At 38.3% G+C, this 21511-nt stretch overlaps 1 protein-coding gene across 2 annotated transcripts; it reads left to right on the forward strand.

The window, feature by feature from the left end:
* The first annotated feature begins 279 nt into the window (after positions 1-279).
* BTG3 (BTG anti-proliferation factor 3) lies at positions 280-20793 on the forward strand. Of its 2 annotated transcripts, none has more exons than XM_068970365.1 (5): positions 280-398; positions 3844-4022; positions 8612-8749; positions 13931-14138; positions 19604-20793. In XM_068970365.1, exons 2-5 carry the CDS (start codon positions 3850-3852, stop codon positions 19841-19843), a joined length of 759 nt encoding a protein of 252 aa, XP_068826466.1. In that variant the 5' UTR covers positions 280-398; positions 3844-3849; the 3' UTR covers positions 19844-20793. The 2 variants fall into 2 exon arrangements, with proteins under 2 accessions (XP_068826466.1, XP_068826460.1); XM_068970359.1 differs by having other exon boundaries at positions 305-469.
* Positions 20794-21511: the final 718 nt, after the last annotated feature.

Below are 21511 nucleotides of genomic sequence, written 5' to 3' on the forward strand. Positions count from 1 at the left end.
GCCATTCTTTCCGGAAGGGAGAAGCCGATGGCGTTGTTGCCCTTGTCTTCGGACCGGAGGGTCTGCGGCGCGCGTGATACGACTGAGGGTGCTTCGCCGCCCGCACCGTGAGGCAGGGACCCCGGGGGCGTGGCCTAGGCGAGGCCCCGCCTCAGACTCCTCCCCCTAGGAGCGCGAGCCAGTCCTGAGCGGCGCCATCCCTTTCCCGGGTCATCGCCCCGCCCCTCTTCCGGCCCGCGAGCCCCCCGCGCGTCGCTTCTGAGCCGCGTTCTCTAGCTCTCGCGCGCTAGCCAGCCCGCCCTCTCCGCGCGCGCTTGGCAGCCCGACGACGCGGGAGCCTCACAAGCCTGACGAGGCTTGCTGCGCTCATTACCACCGAGCGCCGGTCCGCTAAGGCGGTGCGTTCGGTTCCCGGCCCGGGGACTGTCGGGGTCGCGGAATCTGTGGCCCCAGAGTGGAGGCGGCGGCGGTGAGGGGACTGGGCCAGGAGGAGGCGGACATGGCGGGGCTGAGGGCAGCGGGAGGAGGGTGGTCCGGGCGCCCTGGAGGCCACGTCGAAGGCTCGCGGGCGGGCAGTCCGTGGGGGGACCGCGAGGAGTGCGGGGTCGAACAGGCTTGCATTGGCTCCGGCCCGGCGCGAAGGGAGGGCTGGGGACTGAAGGGGGCGGTCCTCGAGGGTTTCCGCGAGACCCTCAGGGGCATCGCGACGGCGGAGACGCCGCCTAGAGGCTCCTGCCACGTTTCCACAGCGCGTTACCTTCCGCTCGGGGTGGGCGACAGCCTTCCTCGCGCGGCCGTGGGTTTTCTGGAGCCGGAGACCCGGCTTGCTGTCTCGGGGATGGAGGGAGGTCGCGCCTGAGGGCAGTCGAGTTCTCGAACCCGGGCCTCCGAAGGCTGGAACCTGCTCGGGGGCGGCGGACCCTGCGCGACTGTTCACGGGGGAGGAAGGGAACGGGGCTCTGGGCCCTGCCCCCTTAACTCGGGAAAAACCGCGATTGCAGAAGTTGGACGCGCTCGCGGGCGGTTCTTCCAGGAGTGGGTGGATACGTGGGGTGCCCCCTCACCTAGCGCTCCTCAAGAGCCCCGTGCCAGTGCCGGGCCGCGGGTTGCCGGGCTTGATAAGCCCACCTCCCAGCGCCGCGGGAATCCTGCCTCTCGGGGTCCGGAGCCCGCTTTGTGGCGCCGCGGGGCTCGTCCGGGGCTCCTCACCCACCCCCCGCCGCTGGGATTCCCTCAACCTTGGGAAAGTCTGTCCGGAAAAATACTTGTTTCCAGAAACGGGCGCCACTCGCCTCTCGTTACAAGGGAGGAAAAAGTACAAAGTTATAAACTCCTGGCAGGCAGGGCTGGGTTTTCCTTGGGGTTCTCGGCCCGCCGCCGGAGCCGAGGAGACTGTGGAACAAAGTAGAACTTGAGGAGCAGCCGCGGTGACTACGTCCCCGGATGACGTCACCGTGCGAGATTTAAAATGGGAGCTTTTCGCCCCGAGTGTGGGTGGAGGGTTTGCGGCCCCTTACTCGAGACAACTTCCCTTGCGTAACTCGGGTCTTCTGGGCCCTGCTGCGTTCTGCTTCCTGACTTTATAACTCTCCCCTCTGGGGGGTACCCTTTGGATCCTCCTGAAATACTGACCTGTGAGGGTGGGTTAAATTGTCAGCAATTCAGGCACTATTCCTTCAAAAGTGAAAAAAAAAAAAAAAAAATCCATATGACTCATCTTGTGTTACAACCCAAAGCCACCACTAAGTGGTTCTTTCCTTCCTTTCTTCCTTTTATTTTCCGATGTGAAACAGAGGGCCGAGCGGGCGGGGGTAGGGGGGAGGGGAGCGGGAAAGGAAAACAAAACCCCACACTCAGATATGTAGAGCAGAGTTGGCAAATTGAATGAAGAAAATGAGTTAGTTGGGGATGGAGTGTATTTCTTTAGCGTGATTCCTTATTTTTTTTTGGTGGGGTGGAGGCTGATGTAGTTCCATCAGCAAGTTTCATCCCAAAGCCTATATTAAATTTCAGTGGGTTTTCTTTTCTATCATAACGTGGTGGAGTATAAATATAGCTTTATACGTGGAAATGGCTGACGTTTTTCAACAGGAGGCTGCACAGCAGTTGGAGAGGGCTGGGGTTATGTGCTGCTGGCCATAGAAGAAACTCATTCTAGGGTTCCAGGAGGGAGGTTTGCATGTCTTCCCATCTAGGAGCAGGGTAGCTATGGCTGCCAGCATACTTCTCAAATACCATACAGAATTTATTTCACACTGACATCCCTTGTTTGAATTTGCACAAGGAGGAAAGGAATCATGAAGACAGACTTTAAGAGGAAGTTTGGTAAAAGAAAAAGGAAGCTAACAGAATCAGCTTTACTTTTTAAACCTGAAAGAACTATAGGTAGGTTAGTCAGTTTTTACACCAAACATAGCAAGGGCTGTATGTCTTTAATAATTGGTTCTGAAAAGGTGGTGTTGCTTAGTAAATGCAGCATCTGATAACTCCAAGTTACAGCAGCCAAATGAATGAGCTCATCGGGTAAAGACAGAACATACATTGAAACAATCCCAGTACAAGATATCCAGTACAAGGTTTTTGCTTTTATGGATTAATCAATGATAAATCAGATCTGACATTTATAAAGAATCCTTCTTGAGGCAGTTCCAAAATGCAGCTGAATCTCTAATTATTCCTTTTAGTTTGATTTTCCATGAATGACCCTAGATTTCCACTTTCTTAAATATGCTTTGATAGAGCTGGGTTTTTTGGTCATATTTACCTAAAGGTAAATATGTCTCTGGTCCTGAAAGAATGCTTATAGAAGCTCGATGGTGGATCTTTTTCTTCGTGTATGACAGGTTTGTTGAAATATAGTTCACACACTGTATAATCCGCACATTTAATATGTACAGTTCATTGGTATTAGTATATTCACTAAGTTGTACAGCCATCACCACAGTCAATTTTGGGACATTTTCATCATTTCAAAAGGCAATCTTACACTCACTGACATCACTCCTTCTTCCCCATTCTCCTACCCCTAGGCCACTAACCTATTTCCTGTTTATATAGATTTGCTTATTCTGGACATTTCATATAATTAGTGTTATACAGTATTTGGTCTTTTGGTGTCTTTCCCTTAGCATAATGTATTCAAGGTTCATACATGTTGTAGCACCTATCAGTTTGTCATTTCTGTTGCTGAATAATATTCCACATTTTATTTATGCATATATCAGTTGCTCCACATTTAGTTTGTTTCTGCTTTTTGGTTATTATGAATAATGTTGCTGTGGACATTTGTGGACAAGTTTTTGTGTGAACATATGGCTTCATTTTCCTGGGGTATAGAGCTAGGAGTAGAATTGCTGGGTCATATGGTAGCCATATATATATGACCTTTTTAGGAACTGCTAAATTGTTTTCTGTATTGGCTCTACAATACTGGATTTTAAAGTGGAATTTTTTTTATGTTTAAAGTACAAGTTATTTCTTAGAATTTTAAAGTTGAGTTATTGTACTTAAATATTTATGCATGTAATAAAAGCTATATAGTGGTATCATTGTAGTGCTTCTCTTTGAGTAATATCTCTGGTTTTTATTTTAGCTGACAGGAACAACTTGGTGTGCTCTCTTTAGTGAACTCCATACAAAGGTGATAAAATTCTTAAGCAGTATTTAATAATAAGGTCTTTATGGCATAAATTAATGACTGTTCCTGCTCCAGATATCAGCCAATGAAACACGAGATAAAATTGGGAGGAGGAAAGGGGGCTCTAAAGGAGGTATATTTCACAGAGCTTTATCTTCAAATTTTGATGTTTCAGTTTTTTGAGAAAAACTATTTTATCTTTGCAGGAGAAAATGAAGAACGAAATCGCTGCTGTAGTCTTCTTTTTCACAAGACTAGTTCGAAAACATGATAAATTGAAAAAAGAAGCAGTCGAGAGGTTTGCTGAGAAATTGACCCTGATACTTCAAGAAAAATATAAAAATCACTGGTATCCAGAAAAACCATCAAAAGGACAAGCCTACAGGTAGGCTTGGACATTAGAATTGAACTGGACATTTGAATTGAACTGAGTGAAGAGGATGATCATCAGGTCCTCAAATAATTGCCAGTCCAGAGGAGTGATGGTGTCCTGTCCATGTCTTTGCACAGTTTAGCTGCATCATACCCCGCTCAGGGGTGGCTCATGTATTTTTTCCTTGTTCACTTTAAAATACAAGCATTTGTTGTTGTGACTCCTACTGCCAGGACTTGAGAGGCCAATCTGTAGACTCCTGGGAATTAGTCTTGTGGTCGTAGTGTGACTCCTGAGTGTTTTCCTTTGTGTGTCACAGGTAGTTGAGGATTTTCACAATTGTAGAGGACCCCTAAAACTATCACTTAGAAAAGGGCATGGAAAGAGTTGAGAGAAATGAGTTCCTTGTATCTAAAAGTAAATTACATGCAACATATTAAAAGTTTTCTGGCAAATGAGAAATAAGATTATTAAGACACCTGATATGTTCTTGACACTGGAGAAGGAAATGGCAACCCACTCCAGTACTCATGCCTGGAGAATCCCATGGACGGAGAAGCCTGGTAGGCTACAGTCCATGGGGTCGCAAAGAGTAGGATACAACTGAGCGACTTCACTCACTCATGTTCTTGACACAGGAATGATTTCATTTGTACTGTGCATAATTCGTTGTAGTAGAAGCCAGTGTAACCATTTTATAGATGAAGGTAACTTACCTATGATTCACAAATGGTAAATACTAGCTCTGGAATTTAAATTCAGGTCTAACTCACTCTAAATTCTTAGGAGCTTTCTGTTACACCACAGTCTGACCACTGCCTTGTCTCTGAGAGTGAAGGCAATTCTCACTCCCAGCTGTCTTTTGTACTCCTGTTTATAAGTTCCATATACAGTTTAAAGAAGAGCAGACTCCTGTAAAACATGTCCTGGCATGTTCTGTCTTTAGTATTTATGTGAGTATTTGGGAACCTAAGTTGAGAATGTTCTACTAAACTCAGCTGTCAAACTGTGTCCCATTTGTGGATGTGACCGAAAAAATAAAAGTGGAACAGTTGTGACTGTCATGAATACAAATTCTTTTATTTTTGCATATTGCTGCCCCTAAAGATTCCTCCACAAATCAGCGCTTGACAGTAAAAAGAATTTTCTTTCAGTCACTGAGCTCTTGTCAAGTGTATGACTATTCAGAGTGTGCAAAGGAGGTGAAAATATGACTTGTTTAGTTCTCATTTGTGAAAAGCAAGGTAAGCATGTGATCTGTTGCAAAGAATCAAGTAATTGATATATTTCTCTCTCATTTTTATCCAAAGAGGTTTCCTAGTATACTGGAAGATATGGTGAGTGAAAGTAGAAATGTGGATGTAATTCAAGTTATTGTTTTTTATCCTCTCACTTGATTCTCTTAATTTTTTCCTGCACATCTTCATTTCTGATAAAGTGAACAGCTTTTGTGAATTAGAGCTCTTGAGGCTTTTTACACTGATATAATTGACATTGGACTAAGGCTTTTGGTAGTGCCAAGCCACTGTACTGTTACTGAAAAAGGAGACACTGTCGAGTAAATGCTTAAAGATCAGACAGTGTACAATTTCATTTCCATTAATTTCAAAAACTTAAGGAAAAAAGTTAGCCAAACAGGATTAAATTGGCATGTAATCAGAACTATCATTATTGAGTCATTTTGAAGCCATCTTTGAAGTAGAAAACTATTAGAGTTAATAGTGGGTTGTTTCTTTTATAAAAATGAGTAGACTATAGAATTAACCTAAGTTATTAGACTCTTCATAGAGTAGGTTGGAGGTGTTCTTTTTCTTCTAAAGTTTTTATAAATTAGTATGTTTCTCTGCAGCATATACAAATAAGGGCAATTTGGCAACATTACGGAGATCTGTAAAAATATTCATAGTCTTTGAAAACTGAGTCTCCTAAAATCTATTCTAGAAGCATAATCAGAAATGCAGACAAATATGTATGAATATGGATATTTCTTGCACTTTATAATTGCAAAAAAATTGGAAAGCACTACACTGTCAAGTAAATGATAGACTATTTTTATGCAACTTTTCAAATCTTGTTTTTGAAGAGTGGCTAATGGGTGAGTAGTCACAGTATCTAGAGTGAAAAAAAATAGCATAGAAATATGTATGGTATGCAGATTTTGTTGAAGCAGAGTCTCTAAGCCTTTATATTTACATATATATTTTTTAAGCTTAGAGCCTACATCTTCACTGTATGTTAAAAAACACATACGTATATACATGTAAGATCTATCTCCTTACCCTTAACTGATTTTGATCCTGAGCACATGGGACTTTTCAATCAACCTACACAACATTAGAATCTATAACATAAGACCATCTCATAGAAAGGAACAAAGATTTTCTTACATGTTTTAATCTAGTTTTTAATTTTTACTCTGAATTTGCTAAATTGTTAATGGTGATGTTATGATAAATATAGGCCTAATTGGGTTGTTTAATAAGATGAACTTTGGCATCTGGTCTGGATCTGAACTCTGCATTCACCACTTTCTTGCCAGGTAATGTTGGGCAAGTTACTCAAACTCTCTCTGCCTCCTTTCTTTCTTGCAATGGAGAAAACAGTATGTAACTCACAGGATCAATGTGAAAATTAAAAGAGTTAATATAGACATACTTTGTTTTATTGTACTTTGCTTTATTTCATATCACAGATGTTTTTATAAATTGAAGGTTTGTGCAAGCATGCATTGAGCAAGTCTGTCAGCGCCACATTTGCAATTGCATTTGCTCACTTTGCGTCTCTGTCACATTTTGGTAATTCTTTACAGTATTTCATACTTTTTCGTTATTATATTTGTTTTGGTGATCTGTAATAAGGGATCTTTGATGTTACTATTACAGAGACTTGATGAAGGCTCAGGTGATGGTTAGCATTTTTTAGCATAAAGCTATGTATATTGTGTTTTAGATGTAATGCTGTTGCATACTTAATAGACTACAGTGTGGTATAAATATAACTTTTATATACACTGAGAAATCAAAAATTTGTGACTGGTTTTATTGTGATACTCGCTTTATTGCTCTGGTCTTTAACCAATCCACAATGTCCGAGGTATGGCCATACATACAAAGTATTTAGAAAACTCTCCATTGCATGGTAAACCTTCAAAAAGGGTTATTATTATTATTACTTAGAAATACATATTAGCTATTATCTAATGAGAACTTTTTCACTGTTTTAAATGAAAATGGAAATTGACTAAATATAAACACATTATTCTCTTGATGTTACAGTATTATAGTTAGTAGTATTATCAATATTTGTCAATTAACTTATATTTTCTATATTTTAAAGCTTTGGGTCTGAAAAAGAAGTAAAATGATTTAATCTAAAGTCACCCTGTAAATCGTGGGCTTCTCTGGTGGCTCGGATGGTAAAGAATCTGCCTGCAATGCAGGAGACCCAGGTTCAATCCCTGGGATGGGAAGACCCCCTGGAGAAGGGAATGGCTACCCACTCCAGTATTTTTGCCTGAAGAATCTCTTGAACAGAGGAACCTGGGGGCTACAGTCCATGGGGATCACAAAGAGTTGGATATGACCGAGAGACTTAACACTTTTAGTTTCACACTTTCACCCTATAAATCAGGATTAGTACAAAAACCTGGATTCTCTTGGTTCATTTCTTAGCTGTAGGCAGTAAATACTTTCATTGTAACTAAAAATTTCTCTATGCAAGCAGGATACTTACTTTAACAGGTATTTTTGCATTCATACTGAGAGCCATCTTTGAGCATTCTGTTAGGTAGCCGTGGTTGGTACTTCTTAGGTTAAAAGAAAAAATGGGACAGATGAGAATTCCCTGGTAGTCCAGTGGTTAGGACTCTGTGCTTTTACTGCTCTGGGCCCAGGTTTGATCCCTGGTCAGGGAACTAAGATCCTATAAACTCTGTGCTAGAACAGTCTTTATTGGTTTAGAATTTTTTCACCTTTTTGCTAACTAAATAAGAAAACCCTCGAGTAACACAACTTAAATAAGCCAGTAACACTTTTGGATTATATTTTACTCTTAATACATGATATAAATGGTTCTGTGTCCTTGATTAATTTGGTATTTAGAGAACAGTTACAGGTAAGGCAAAGGATACCCTTCTTAAGCAAAACTTAACGACAGAGCAAAACTTGTGACAAAAATTTATGAATATTGTTTAAAACATTAGTTGAGGTCTTTTTGTTAGCTGGAGATTTTGTTATATAGGAATTTGGCTAATTTTTTGCATTCAAAGTTCTAAGTAATTTCATGCACTTAACATACTCCTTGCTTATTGAAGTACATGTGAGGTTGAGTAGTTACTATCTGAAATGAGGTAGAGCCAGTCCTACTGATTTCCCTGTGCTCATCATGCAGATGCCCTTTTCTTTCTACCAGGCTGGGTAGCGATGCTGCTGCTGCCTCTTTGCCTTTAGTTCAGATTTGTTATCTATTTAGGATAGGTATTCCTGAGTTCTTTACCAGGGTTTTATTTTTTTAAGTTCATGTTGGCAAATACTCGTAGATATAACTAGGTTTCTGATTTAAATTTTATTTAAAGCTATTAACATTACTCCACTTTTTTGTAGATGCATTCGTGTCAATAAGTTTCAGAGAGTTGATCCTGATGTCCTGAAAGCCTGTGAGAACAGCTGCATCTTGTACAGTGACCTGGGCTTGCCAAAGGAACTCACTCTATGGGTGGACCCATGTGAGGTGTGCTGTAGGTGAGTTTGGCAACTGAACTGATTACCATGTTGGAACTGATTTTTATGAAATTCTCTCAGGTACCGCCTGTACACGTATCTTAATGGCCAGGAGCTGGTTGTTTGGCTTTCTCAGAAGTTAATTTTGTAAACTTCTTGGAGGTGATAGTAAAAGACTGGTTACACTCCTGTTTTACAACTAAAGAAACTTAAGAAATAATAGAGCAGAGTTTTTTTTTGAAGAGATTTACCAAGTTTATTGTAGAATTTAGATACCTTGAGTCCCTGTAGGTCAATTATTACCATCTCCCATTGATGGTGCCCTTGTCTTTCCCGTCTTCAAACTAGGAAAGTTGTTAATCCCAAATAATACTGGATAATTACTTTTGGTTGGTCTCTGTTGCTGTTTGTTTTCACTGTTGCCTCTCTCCCTGCTTTTTGGCTTTTAAGTGGCTGAGTGAAATTTTCATGGTTTTATTTTCATAATGGAAATTATTTCTTGTCTCCTAATGAGCAGAATTGTAAAAGGTAGGTGTGTTAGGTATGAAATTGAACTTCATTTACTCTAAAAGCATTCATTGTAGACCAGGCATTCTTAGTTGTGGAAATGAAAGTGACATTATTCTTTCAGGTAGTTTAAAGTGTAATAAGGGAGAAGAAAGAATAAACAGATAACAACAGAGTGAGATTTATGCTATGATAGAAATATGTACAAGATGCACTGGTTGGTGGCACAAAAGAGAAAGTTACTGCCTCATGGAAGACTGTAGTCACCCCTTGGTATATCAGTGAAGGATTAGTTCCAGGACACTCCTCACCACACACACGCACACACACGCACATGCACAGCCAGAACTAAGATCCTCGGATGCCCAAGTCCCTTATATAAAATAGTGCAGTATTTGCATATAACCTATGTATACCCTCCCATTTACTTTAAATCATCTCTAGATTACTTATAATACCTAATGTAAATGCTATGTAAATAGTTGCCTTAAATTGAAAAAGTTCAAGTTTTTCTTTTATGAACTTTCTGATTTTTTTCCCCCCAAATATTTTTGGTCTGTGGTTGGCTGAATGCACAGATGCAGAACCCATGGATACAGAGGACTGATTTTATTGAGTAGGTGGTACTTGAGCTGAGTGGGGAAGGAGTTGTAGTTGACTAGGTGACAAAGTGGGTGTTTCCAGGCAGGAGGAACAGAATGAACAGATGCATGGAACTCCCTGCGAGTGATTTCCTACAGCTGTTTCTTTAGGGTTTTCTTTTTGGTTTAGAGGTACAGTTCACCCATTGATTGTAGTAGAGGTGCTTTTGATGTAACCCTAATATGTTCTAAAGGTGGTCATAGGCTGTGACTTGATCTTCATCAATGAAAGTGGTGATGAAGACATGCTGGATAAATACATGGTTGTTCTGCAACAATTTTCTGGACCACCCTGGAGCTGCTTGATATAAACTGGTGTCTTATGTAAGCTTATTGCTTTGGGAAGCTGGGGGCACGTAGATTCTCTAGTACTTGTTTCTCATAAAAAGGAATAGCAGCAATTTTTGTACTCAGAAGGTCAGACAATTTTTAGAGTCTGGGACTAAGGAAGGACTTACCTCCGGCCAGGGTCAGACTTTGTTTTGTAGACTTGGTCCACTGAATCCCTGCAGAAGACTTTTCAGTATACAAGAAATAGCTATCACAAAGTCGACTATATTGAAATACTTACTTTTCAAGGCCTACACTTTGATCCTGATTTACTCTTACTTCATGCACAGTTCTTTAAGTTAGTTGTGTAGTTTTTTAAGCCCATAAAGACTTACATGACATTTGAAGGGGGATTGTTCAAAATACAGTTGACTTTTCATATCTGATGATTCCATATCCATGCATTCAACCAACTTTAGTTCAAAAATATTTGAGGGCAAAAAATTAGATAAGTTCTAAAAAGCAAAACTTGAATTTGCCATGCTTTGCAACTATTTACATAATATTCAAAGTATTTGTATAATATTTACCTTGTATTAGATATGATAAGCAGAGAAGGCAATTTCACCCCACTCCAGTACTCTTGCCTGGAAAATCCCATGGATGGAGGAGCCTGGTGGGCTGCAGTCCATGGGGTCGCTAACAGTCGGACATGACTGAGCGACTTCACTTTCACTTTTCACTTTCATGCATTGGAAAAGGAAATGGCAACCCACTCCAGTATTCTTGCCTGGAGAATCCCAGGGATGGGGGAGCCTGGTGGGCTGCCATCTATGAGATCACACAGAGTCAGACACGACTGAAGTGACTTAGCAGCAGCAGCAGATATGATAAGTAATCTAGAGATAATTTAAAGTGTATGGGAGCGTGTGGGCAGGTTGTATGCAAATACCTTGCCATTTTATTTAAGGTACAATACTTGGGCAGCCATAGATTTTGGCATTGGGAGAGGAAGGGGAGGGGATGGTCCTGCAACCAGTCCCCCAGGATACTGTTGTCATAAATCTACAAAAAAAAGTAATAGTCTAACATAGAAGTGGGAACAAAAAAGCAAGAGTTGAACCAAATATATTATCACACTGTCAAATAAGAAATATTTAATACAACAGTCTTAAATCATTAGGGGAAAGTTTCTGTATCCAAGGATGTTTAAGAAGTTGGCGAATTACATGAACATTTTGGACATATTGATTTGAAATGCCTAAACCATATCTTGACACCTGAAGATGAGAGCTTTAGTTACATGGACATTCTGTTTTACTTAAGTGAATACTTCATTATTTGATAATACCAGATAATGAAAAATTACTGAGCTTTCTCATCTTGCTAGTATAAGAAAATCCTTGCATTGCTTTCTGTATGATCAAAATTTTGCCTCAAATTGACTATGATGTGAGTTTCTTCACAGTTACTAGAAATTATCTTCAGAATGTTCATTAAGTGATGATAGAAATCCCAGGGGAAACAAAGTGTTAGTAATTGGGTAGAGATGATTGCTATAAATTAATAAAGGAAATTGAGACATTTATTAGTGCTTTTGAATCCAAACTGGGAATATTCTGAAAACTAAAACTGATACAGCAGTTACATAGTTGAATAAATAATCTGAGTCATTAAAAATAATAAATCATTGTATACTAAAGACTATGGTTTTAAAAAACATTTGAAATCTACTCAGAACATTTTTCATAGAATTATTCCATCAGGATAGATATTGGAAGAATGCAAAAGCGTTGTATAGTTAGAAAGGTTATCACTTCATGAAATACTTCAGATTATACTAAATAGAAAACAGATCTTTCCTATAAGGAGAAATCCTGCAAATAGCTGGCATGTTATTATCTACTCAGTAGTCTATACTTGTTTGTAATTTCTGTAATCCTTTCTTTTCCTGGAAGATAAAGAGCATTAGATACTATTGATATTTTTCAAATTAACTCAGTTGGTCTTAATGTTTCAGCAGTGTGTTTAAATTTTAAATTGTAAAGTTTAAAACTTGTCCCTTACTAATTCTGAGGAATTAATTGTATGTTCTAATATTACGGTAATATAGTAAGCTGCTTCACTTACCCTGAAGAGAGCCCTCATGCCAAAATACTACCAAGGGAAAAAGGCAAAACCTAACTGAGCTCAAGTCTCAAAGAAATCTGAGTTAATAAAGCTGATCCTTCAGTCATTTAGATGTCTGCCCTTGGTTTAGGTTTCTGTTTCTACTGAGGTAGGGTTTTTTCTCAGATTTCTTGCCTTTCTGTTTTGCCTGAGTTGAAATTGTAGTTCATGAATTCTGTGTTGTAAAGAACTCACCCAGTTGTTCAGGCATTTTCTAAGAAGAATCACCAGTTGAAGAACAACCACTATCCAACTACTTCCAGCTTCCTCATCCTGCAGATAAGAAACTAAGGCCTGGAGAGACTGAATAACTTGAACCTGGGTACAGCTAGTATATGGCAGAGCAGAACCAAAAATAATGTCTTGTGCTCTTTCCACCATCCTGTAGCGGTTTATGAGATAGACTGAAAAAGAATAGAAAAAGGGATTATATACTGTATTTAGATTGTATTTATGGCCCCATTCAGCCCATGAGAATAGAAGATAGCACAGCTGAAAGGAATAGAACTCACCTATGAGACTACTTGATTGCCATTTAAACTTTCATAGACTTTGTTGTAATTAGGCCTTTTACTTAACTGTAAATATCCTGATTCAGAAATAATTTGAGATGAGTTATCTTGAAATTAATTGACATCATAGTTAACCTTATTTTTCTATTGAAGTCATTCTTATATTTTGTAAGCTTTGAATCATTTGTTTAACTTTAATTACATGCTGTGTAAGACTGCTTAACAGTTCATTTCCTTTGTCCTAACACTTCCTAGAAATTGTTTCATAGTGTTTATGATGTCTAATTTATTAGATTTGTGGGTTTCTTCTCTGTCCTCTCAATGAAAACTCCTAGTTTTACTATGTGTTATGCTATTTTCCCCTGATCGCAGATTTTTTTTTTCTAGTAACCAATAGCCAAAGTTAGATATCCTGACAGTTTTTCTTAGATCAAGGCTTTAAAAATGTTTTGGAAGAATAAAAAACACTGCTTAATTTAAAGGAAATGAACATTTATCATAGGAATCTCTGTGAAATCAGCAGTGTAATTCAAGAAAAATCCTTTTATTTTCCTCAACAGTAGCTATATTTTCTTTTTCTCTTTAACCTCAACAGTTGCCTCAGTTCTCATTTTTGTCAGTGTAGATACAGGAAACACAGGCCCCTTTTTTAATTTAATTGCAGTAAAAGTAAATCCCATAAGAAATATCTAGTTGATTTTTGACTTGAATTACTATGATCTTAATATAGAGGTCAATTAAAAATTCATTAGAAAGTTTTACTGTATTAATGTAAATGGCCAATACATTAATGTATGGCCAATTTCAGTGGTGCATACAAAAATGTAATCCATGAATTTTTCTTGGGGCAGTAGAAAAGAAAATCGGAAAAAAGAATGAATGAGGTCACTTTTTTGGTACGTTAATAGACTGGAAAACTGTGGCCTGCCTGTTGGCATGGAGCTGGGTTAACATACTATATATGTAGAATCAAGTTCTGGGAGGGTTCCTTCTTGGCTCAGGACTGGTGGCATGTCCAGACCTGTTTAGTTGTTTTTATGGACTTTGTTGCTTTGTTGATATAATTTCAGGGTTTCTAAGTTTTTGGATTTTTTTATTCTTAGGTATGGAGAGAAAAATAATGCATTCATTGTTGCCAGCTTTGAAAATGAGGATGAGAACAAGGATGAGATTTCCAAGAAAGTTACCAGGGCCCTTGATAAGGTTACCTCTGATTATCATTCAGGATCCTCTTCTTCAGATGAAGAAACATGTAAGGAAGTGGAAGTGAAACCGAATTCTGTGGCTGCGACCCCCAGCCCTGTGTACCAGGTAACCATGAGATGGCTCTATACTGAAGGTCCTGAGCAGGGCTTGCAAGGTCATCCTGGGTAGTCCTCATATTGCCCAGGGTTTCTGAGTTGAGATTTTAGATCACAGTTCTTGCCTTTCCACATTAAGGGGAAGTAGAATAGGCATCTTGAGTCATGTTATCAAAGGTCTGCTTTACTATTCAATAAGTAGGATAAATATATTTCAAAAAGAATAGGAAGAATCATGGAAATAAAACATTCCTGATGTTTTAAAATCCTTAGTACTTTCAGAAACAGCCACTTTTTTTTTTGTAGCCTTTTAACACTTCCAATTTGTAACTTCAGGTTTAACTTTCATGTTCCTCCCTCTCTGTGGTTAAAGAGAAACCTCAATAAAATTTTCTTTAGTTAATTTTTCATTCAAGCCCAAACAGTATCTTTCTTTGCCTTAACATGTAAAGAATTATATAGCAAGCATGAGAGCTTCCCTGCTGGTTCAGTTGGTAAAGAATCTGCCTGCAATTCAGGAGACCCGGATTCGATCCCTGGGTTGGGAATATCCCCTGGAAAATGGAATGGCGACACACTCCAGTATTCTTGCCTAGAGAATTATATGGACAGAGGAGCCTGGCAGGCTGTGGTCTGTGTGGTCACAAAGAGTGGGACACAACTGAGCAACTAACACACAGCAGTCATCTGTGTACTTTGTTCACTTATTTATTACTTATACCCCACATACAGTTAATGTATTATAGTTTGAAAAATTCTTAACAATAGTACTTTTCAACAGGAAATATTTTCAAGTAAAAAAAGAAAAATCTTTTGAGTTGAGCCTTCTGTACATGTACTTTTTCTGATTTTGAGTCTATTTTTAAATATACCTATTTTTATTAAGTTGGCCTTAATTAGATATAATTAAACATAACAGGTTTCTGGTAGGGTTTGATTTGGCCTAAAATGAAAATTTAGTCTTTAATGAGTAAGAAATCAAGAGTATCACGAATATTAGAGACTGAACCTTTAAAAAAAATTAACTTGAAACAGTATGTGCGTCCATGCTGAGTCACTTCAGTGTGTCCAACTCTGCAACTCTATGAACAGTAGCCCACCAGGCTCCTCTGTCCATGGGATTCTCCAGGCAAGAATATTGGAGGGGTTGCCATGCCCTTTTTCAGGGACTCTTCCCAACCCAGGGATTGTACCTACATCTCTTAACGTCTCCTACACTGGCAGACAGATTCTTTACCACTAGCGTCACCTGGAAAGCCAGAGTACAACAGTGACACGTCCTCCTCTTCCCCAACCACCAGTCTTGTGCCCTTGCATGAAGGTGTTCATTACCAGTTATTTTTGTATCCTTCCCAAGCGAGTCCCTATATAGATAAGTAAACATAATATTTGTATTTCAGGGATCATTTTAAGACCACTGACATAAATATTTTGGACATTTTTTCTCTCTGTGTGATGCATTATGTACTACAAATTACCATTGTTTTTTTTAACTTTTATTTATTTATTTATTTATTTATTTATTTATTTAACTTTACAATACTGTATTGGTTTTGCCATACATTGACATGAATCTGCCATGGGTGTACATGAGTTCCCAATCCTGAACCCCCCTCCCACCACCCTCCCCATATCATCCCTCTGGGTCATCCCAGTGCACCAGCCCCAAGCATCCTGTATCCTGTATCGAACCTAGACTGGCGATTCGTTTCTTACAGGATAGTATACATGTTTCAATGCCATTCTCCCAAATCATCCCACCCTCTCCCTCTCCCACAGAATCCAAAAGTCTGTTCTATACATCTGTGTCTCTCTTGCTGTCTCGCATACAGGGTTATCATTACCATCTTTCTAAATTCCATATATATGTGTTAGTATACTGTATTGGTGTTTTTCTTTCTGGCTGGCTTCACTCTGTATAATTGGCTCCAGTTTCATCCACCTCATTAGAACTGATTCAAATGTATTCTTTTTAATGGCTGAGGAATACTCCATTGTGTATATGTACCACAGCTTTCTTATCCATTCATCTGCTGATGGCCATCTAGGTTGCTTCCATGTCCTGGCTACAAATTACCATTGTTAAATTACCTGCAATTCATTGAGATGTGTGGTAATTTTATCTCAGAATTTTATTTGTTGTTACTCAGTAAAGCAAGAATATGAATCCCAAATTGAACTTATTGCTACTGATTTTTACAAGTAAATTGACAAGTTAATTTTTAGATTTTCTTTTAAAATTAAATTGTACTTGTTTTCCCCCTTGTTGAAAGACTACTGGGATAAAATTCTAACAGAAAAGCATAGAAATGGAAGTATCTTTTATGTGCTTTTAAAATATAACAGTTCTTTTTGACATTACATTCACTTATAAAATATTTCATAATGAAGAAGCATAGTTCAGCTCTTAACAGTCATTGTGTAGAAAGTTGGAGTAGATGGTCCACTTTAAGATCTTTTTTACCTATTTTTTTCATCTTGAATCTGGCTTTACCAAGAAGAACCTTAAAAAAAGAGGTTATCAAAGTATACACAAAATAATTTCTAGCTTGGGGGTTTTTGTTCTCTGATAGGGGTCTGTGTTTTCTGAAAGGAACCTCCAAAGATAATTCTCCACTAAGAATGAAGATTATATAATTTCTCCCCAAATTGGTCTACAGATTCACCTTGCTATCAAAATCCCAAAAGGCTTTTTTCTAGATAAAATTCAAAGAAAGGAGAATCAAGTCAGAGATCTCACATTAATATCAAGTCGTTATGTTTATTAAGACAGTGTGTTAATAGTTTGTTGTTTAGTTGCCAAGTCTTGTCTGACTCTTTGGTGACCCCATGGACTGTAGTCCACCAGGCTCCACTGTCCATGGGATTTCCCAGGCAAGAATAGTGGAGTGGGTTATGATTTCCTTCTCCAGGGCATCTTCCCTACCCAAGAATCAACCTGTCTTTCCTACACTGGCAGGTGAATTCTTTACCACTGAACCACTAGGGAATCCCTGTGATAATGGTTTAAAAATACACAAATATATTATTGGAACAGATAGTAGACTCCTTATGTACAAAAAATTTTTTAATAAGTGCCAAAGGAATTCAGTGGGGAAAAATCTATAAGAACTGGTATTGAAACGATTGGATAATTCATTTATTTTTTAAAAAGTGACCCTAACTGCTACCTTATACCATACATTAAAAAAAAAAAACTAATTTTAAATGGGTCACAGGCCTAAACATAAATGCTAAATCTCTGACACTTGGAAGAAAACATAGGGAGATACCTTTATTATTTAGGATAGGCAAAGATTTCTTCCAAAAATGTTAATAAATTTGACCTCATCAAAATTAAAACTTTTTGCCTATCAAAAGAAGCCGTAAAGAAAATGAACGGGCAGAAGTATAGTCTGGAACAAAATATTGTCAATACGTATATTTGTCAAAGAACTTGTTTTCAGAATATACTTTAAAAATCAGTCCTATAAATCAACAATAAAAGACAAATGATCCAAATAACAACAGTGGGTATAAGATGTGAAAAAACACTTGTACAAAAGAAGTTATATAAATGGCCAGTAAGCAAATGAAAAAGGTGCTCAATCTTATTTGTTATCAGGTAATTGTAAATTTGAGCCACAGTGAAACACTACTTTCAGAATGGCTAAAATTAAAACATCTGACAGTACCAAGTGCTGACAAGAATGTGAAGAAGCTGGATTCATAAACTGTTGATTGAAGTGTAAAAAATGGTACAACCACTTTGAAAACTGCTTGGCACTTAAATATGCATCTGCCGTATAACCCAACAGTTCCATTCCTAAGTATTTAACAAGAGAAATGAACCATATCTACAAAGCCTCTTACTAGAATGTTTATAACAGCTTTTTTTATATAACAGTAAAAAAAACAAATATCCATTAACAAGTGAATGGGGGAAGATAGTCATATATTCATTCATACAGTAGGATAATAGCAATAAAACATTTCATAATAGACACAGTACGGAAGGACCTAAAAAACATTCTGTTGAGCAAAAGAATTTTGCCAGGGAATTCTTTGGTGGTCCAGTGGTTAAGGACTCTTGTTTTCACTGCCAAGGGCACAAGTTTGATTCCTGGTTGGGAAACTAAGATTCCAAAAGTCATGTGTTACAGCCCCCAAAAAAGAATATTGCTAGACACAAAAGAATATATACCTTCCATTTATATGATGTTCACAAACAGGGAAAACTCAGTCTGTGATAGAAGTTTGAACAGTGGTTGCTTGTGGGAATCATTATTCCAGAATTGTGTCTACTTTCTCAGTTTTAAAAGCTTACCAGGACCCCAATGTAGAAAGAAATGAAAACATTCCACTTCGCTATTGGTTTAGGGATAGTATAGGTCAATTATTAGTTGGAACTCTTAATAAATTTTTTCATTTCCCCATTATTGTAGGTAATCAAGAATTAACTGTGCATGCTAAGGTTATTCACTGCAGCATTGTTTTGTTTGTTTTTGTGCATCGTTTTTTTAAAAGACTGAGAGCAGCCGAAATGTCCTATCAACAAGATACCACTTAATTTAGTTATGGCATAGTCGTTGCATTACTGTCTAGCTGTAGATTTATGAAAAAAGTCATTATATATTGATATGAATGTCTCTGATACGTATTTATTGAGTGTAGAAGCAGTATGCAGAATTGTGGATATTTAATGTGTATATAGATGTACACACAAGTATATTCATAGAATATCTCTAAAGATAATCAAAAAATTGATCAGTGTTTGCTGCCTCTGAGAAGGTAGCTGGTAATCAGATAGAGAGAGACTTTTTTCCCCACTATATACAACTTCGTGCTTTTTGAATTTTCTATCCTAAATGTAGTGCTGATATACAGAATATAAATTTTTTAATCCCTATGCTAAGAGCAGATTAGAAATCAGAGAACTCTGAAACTCATAGTCACAGGGCACAGTATTCTGAGCATAGAGGTCCAAAACTGCTGAAAACATTTTGCATAATGTGAACTTGATGTCCCACTTGACTTACAGGATAATCTAAGACTGTTGTTCCAAAATGCTAAACTGGCTACATTAGAATCACCTGCAGAGTGTCATCAAAATACCTGGCCTCTCTTCCTAAAATTTTGTTAAGATTGTTCAGTAGAACAGGACTGGGGCATGACATTTTTGTGTTTAAAAGCTTCATAGGTGACTCTTTAGCCAGCTTTGGACACCAGCGGTCTTAAACATGATATGTCCTTATAGGCCTCTACTCATTCTGTGTTTTCATCTTTTCTGCTTGATATAGCCAGAGAATACCTGGTTTTTGAGGGGTGTGTTTGAGTTTATTAATTTTCGTTCATTTGAAAAACACTGATCACTTTTACTATATTTGAAGTTTTTAACATATTTAGACTTGACTGTAGGGAATGTCCCCTAGAGCTACTCTTTGGGTTGTGGGTGAGTTTGTTTTTTATTAATTTACTATTTTCTTTTCCCTACAGATTTCGGAATTGATATTCCCACCTCTTCCAATGTGGCACCCGTTGCCCAGAAAAAAGCCAATAATGTATCGTGGGAATGGCAATCAAAGTCACTACCCTCCTCCCATTCCATTTGGTTATCCAAATCAGGGACGGAAGAATAAACCATATCGCCCAATTCCAGTAACATGGGTACCTCCTCCTGGAATGCATTGTGACCGCAATCACTGGATTAATCCTCACATGTTAGCACCTCACTAGCTGCTTTTGTCTATTGGTGTCATGTTGAGAGAAGGTAGAATAAGCCTGACTACGCATTAAAAGTTCATACTTAAAGTAGTAAAGTTAGATGGGCTAAACCATCAAACTTATTTTTATAGAGAAGTTATTAAGAATAATCTTTTCTTAAAAATATATATGCACTTTAGATATATTGATATAGTTTGAGAAACTTTATAAAAGTTAGTCAAGTGCCTGAGTTTTTAATATTAAACTTGAGTATTTATATATTGTGCATCAGCTCTGTTGCTTATGAGGATACTGTAGGAGTGGATGATCTGTTCTAGCACCTTTGAGCATTTATGGAAAGTATGTAAGTTATTTATACACATGGAAATCTATTTTATGTTGTTTAGAAGAATTGCGTAAAATCATGTAGTTGCAAATAAAAAGTAGTTTGAAAAGTAGTTTGAGGCATGCCAATGTGTGCTTCTGTTCTGTGTACAAACAGAGAAGAGTGAAAGGGATATCTCACTGCAGTGTGTTTAATTAAATATTTAGCAAAGAAAAAGCAATGTAGCAATTTCTATTTTTCTTTAAAAAATTAATTTTTTATTAACCATAACTTTCCAAAGGCTATAGTAGCAAGTGATTCATATAAAAAGTCTAAAATATGTTAGTAGCTAATTGAAAATATAAATATAGTGAAACATCTTTCAGTCATCAGAGTCACTATATATAGGATTTTCTTAGCCTAGAATTTGGCCTGTACAAATGTTGATAAGACATCTGGCTTATATGCCTAGTGCCATTGCATAAAGCAGAAATGTTCTTGTAGATACTCTAAACTCTGCCTTGTGCTTTTTTTCTTCAGCATGTTTAAGTCTTTATTAGTGGTCTAAAATAAAGTCAAATAGTACAGTACTTCAGATTCTTCAGTGGTCCTTCAAATTTATACCGCTGTAGTGTCATCAGTCTCGTAAGTGTACTTGAACTACAAAAACAAAAAGATAAAAAAAATTTGGATTAAAAAAAAAAATTGGATTTTTTCCCCAGAGGTATATTTTAAAAAACTAAGATCATTACACTTTCTCATTATCCACATCTTTAAATTTCTAGTCCTAAATTATTTAATCAGAAAAATCACCACTTGCTAATAAACACTGGATGTCCTTGGCTGTTCCAGATATTCCTGTTGCCTGGTGATAAATTCTATTGAGTATAGACTACCAGAAAAGTGCACAAATCATAAAGATACATAGCTCTCAGGGTATGTGGAATTCAAAATGTCTGCAATCTCAACAGAAAATTTAAACCTCAGAGACTTCTGGTTTCAGTGTTACTGTGCTCTTCAGTAGTGCTAGTTAACTGTGGAGATGTGTCCAACTTTGGCGACACCGGGGACTGTAGCCCACCAGGCTCCTCAGTCCATGGAATACTCCAGACAAGACTACTGGAATGGGTTGACATTTCCTTCTCCAGGGTATCTTCCCAATCCAGGGGCTGAACCCAGGTCTCCTGCACTGCAGGCAGATTCTTTACTGACTGAAATGAAGTGAAAATTGCTCAGTTGTGACTGACTCTTGGAACCCCATGGACTAAACAGTCCCTGGAATTCTCTAGGCCAGAATACTGGAGTGGGTAGCGTTTTCCCTTCTCCAGGGCATTTTCTAACCCAGGCAGTTTCTTTACCTGCTGAGCCACAAGGGA

This window comes from Capricornis sumatraensis, chromosome 1 (genome assembly GCF_032405125.1).
Source record: "Capricornis sumatraensis isolate serow.1 chromosome 1, serow.2, whole genome shotgun sequence".
NCBI classification, from domain to species: Eukaryota; Metazoa; Chordata; class Mammalia; order Artiodactyla; family Bovidae; genus Capricornis; species Capricornis sumatraensis.

What these genes read in the sequence shown, in the direction of transcription:
- BTG3 (XM_068970365.1), top strand. Translation starts at nt 3,850, where the DNA reads ATGAAGAACGAAATCGCTGCTGTAGTCTTCTTTTTCACAAGACTAGTT. An exon ending in TCAAAAGGACAAGCCTACAG is followed by an intron (nt 4,023 to 8,611) that starts GTAGGCTTGGAC and finishes ACTTTTTTGTAG; the next exon opens with ATGCATTCGTGTCAATAAGT. An exon ending in CCATGTGAGGTGTGCTGTAG is followed by an intron (nt 8,750 to 13,930) that starts GTGAGTTTGGCA and finishes TTTTATTCTTAG; the next exon opens with GTATGGAGAGAAAAATAATG.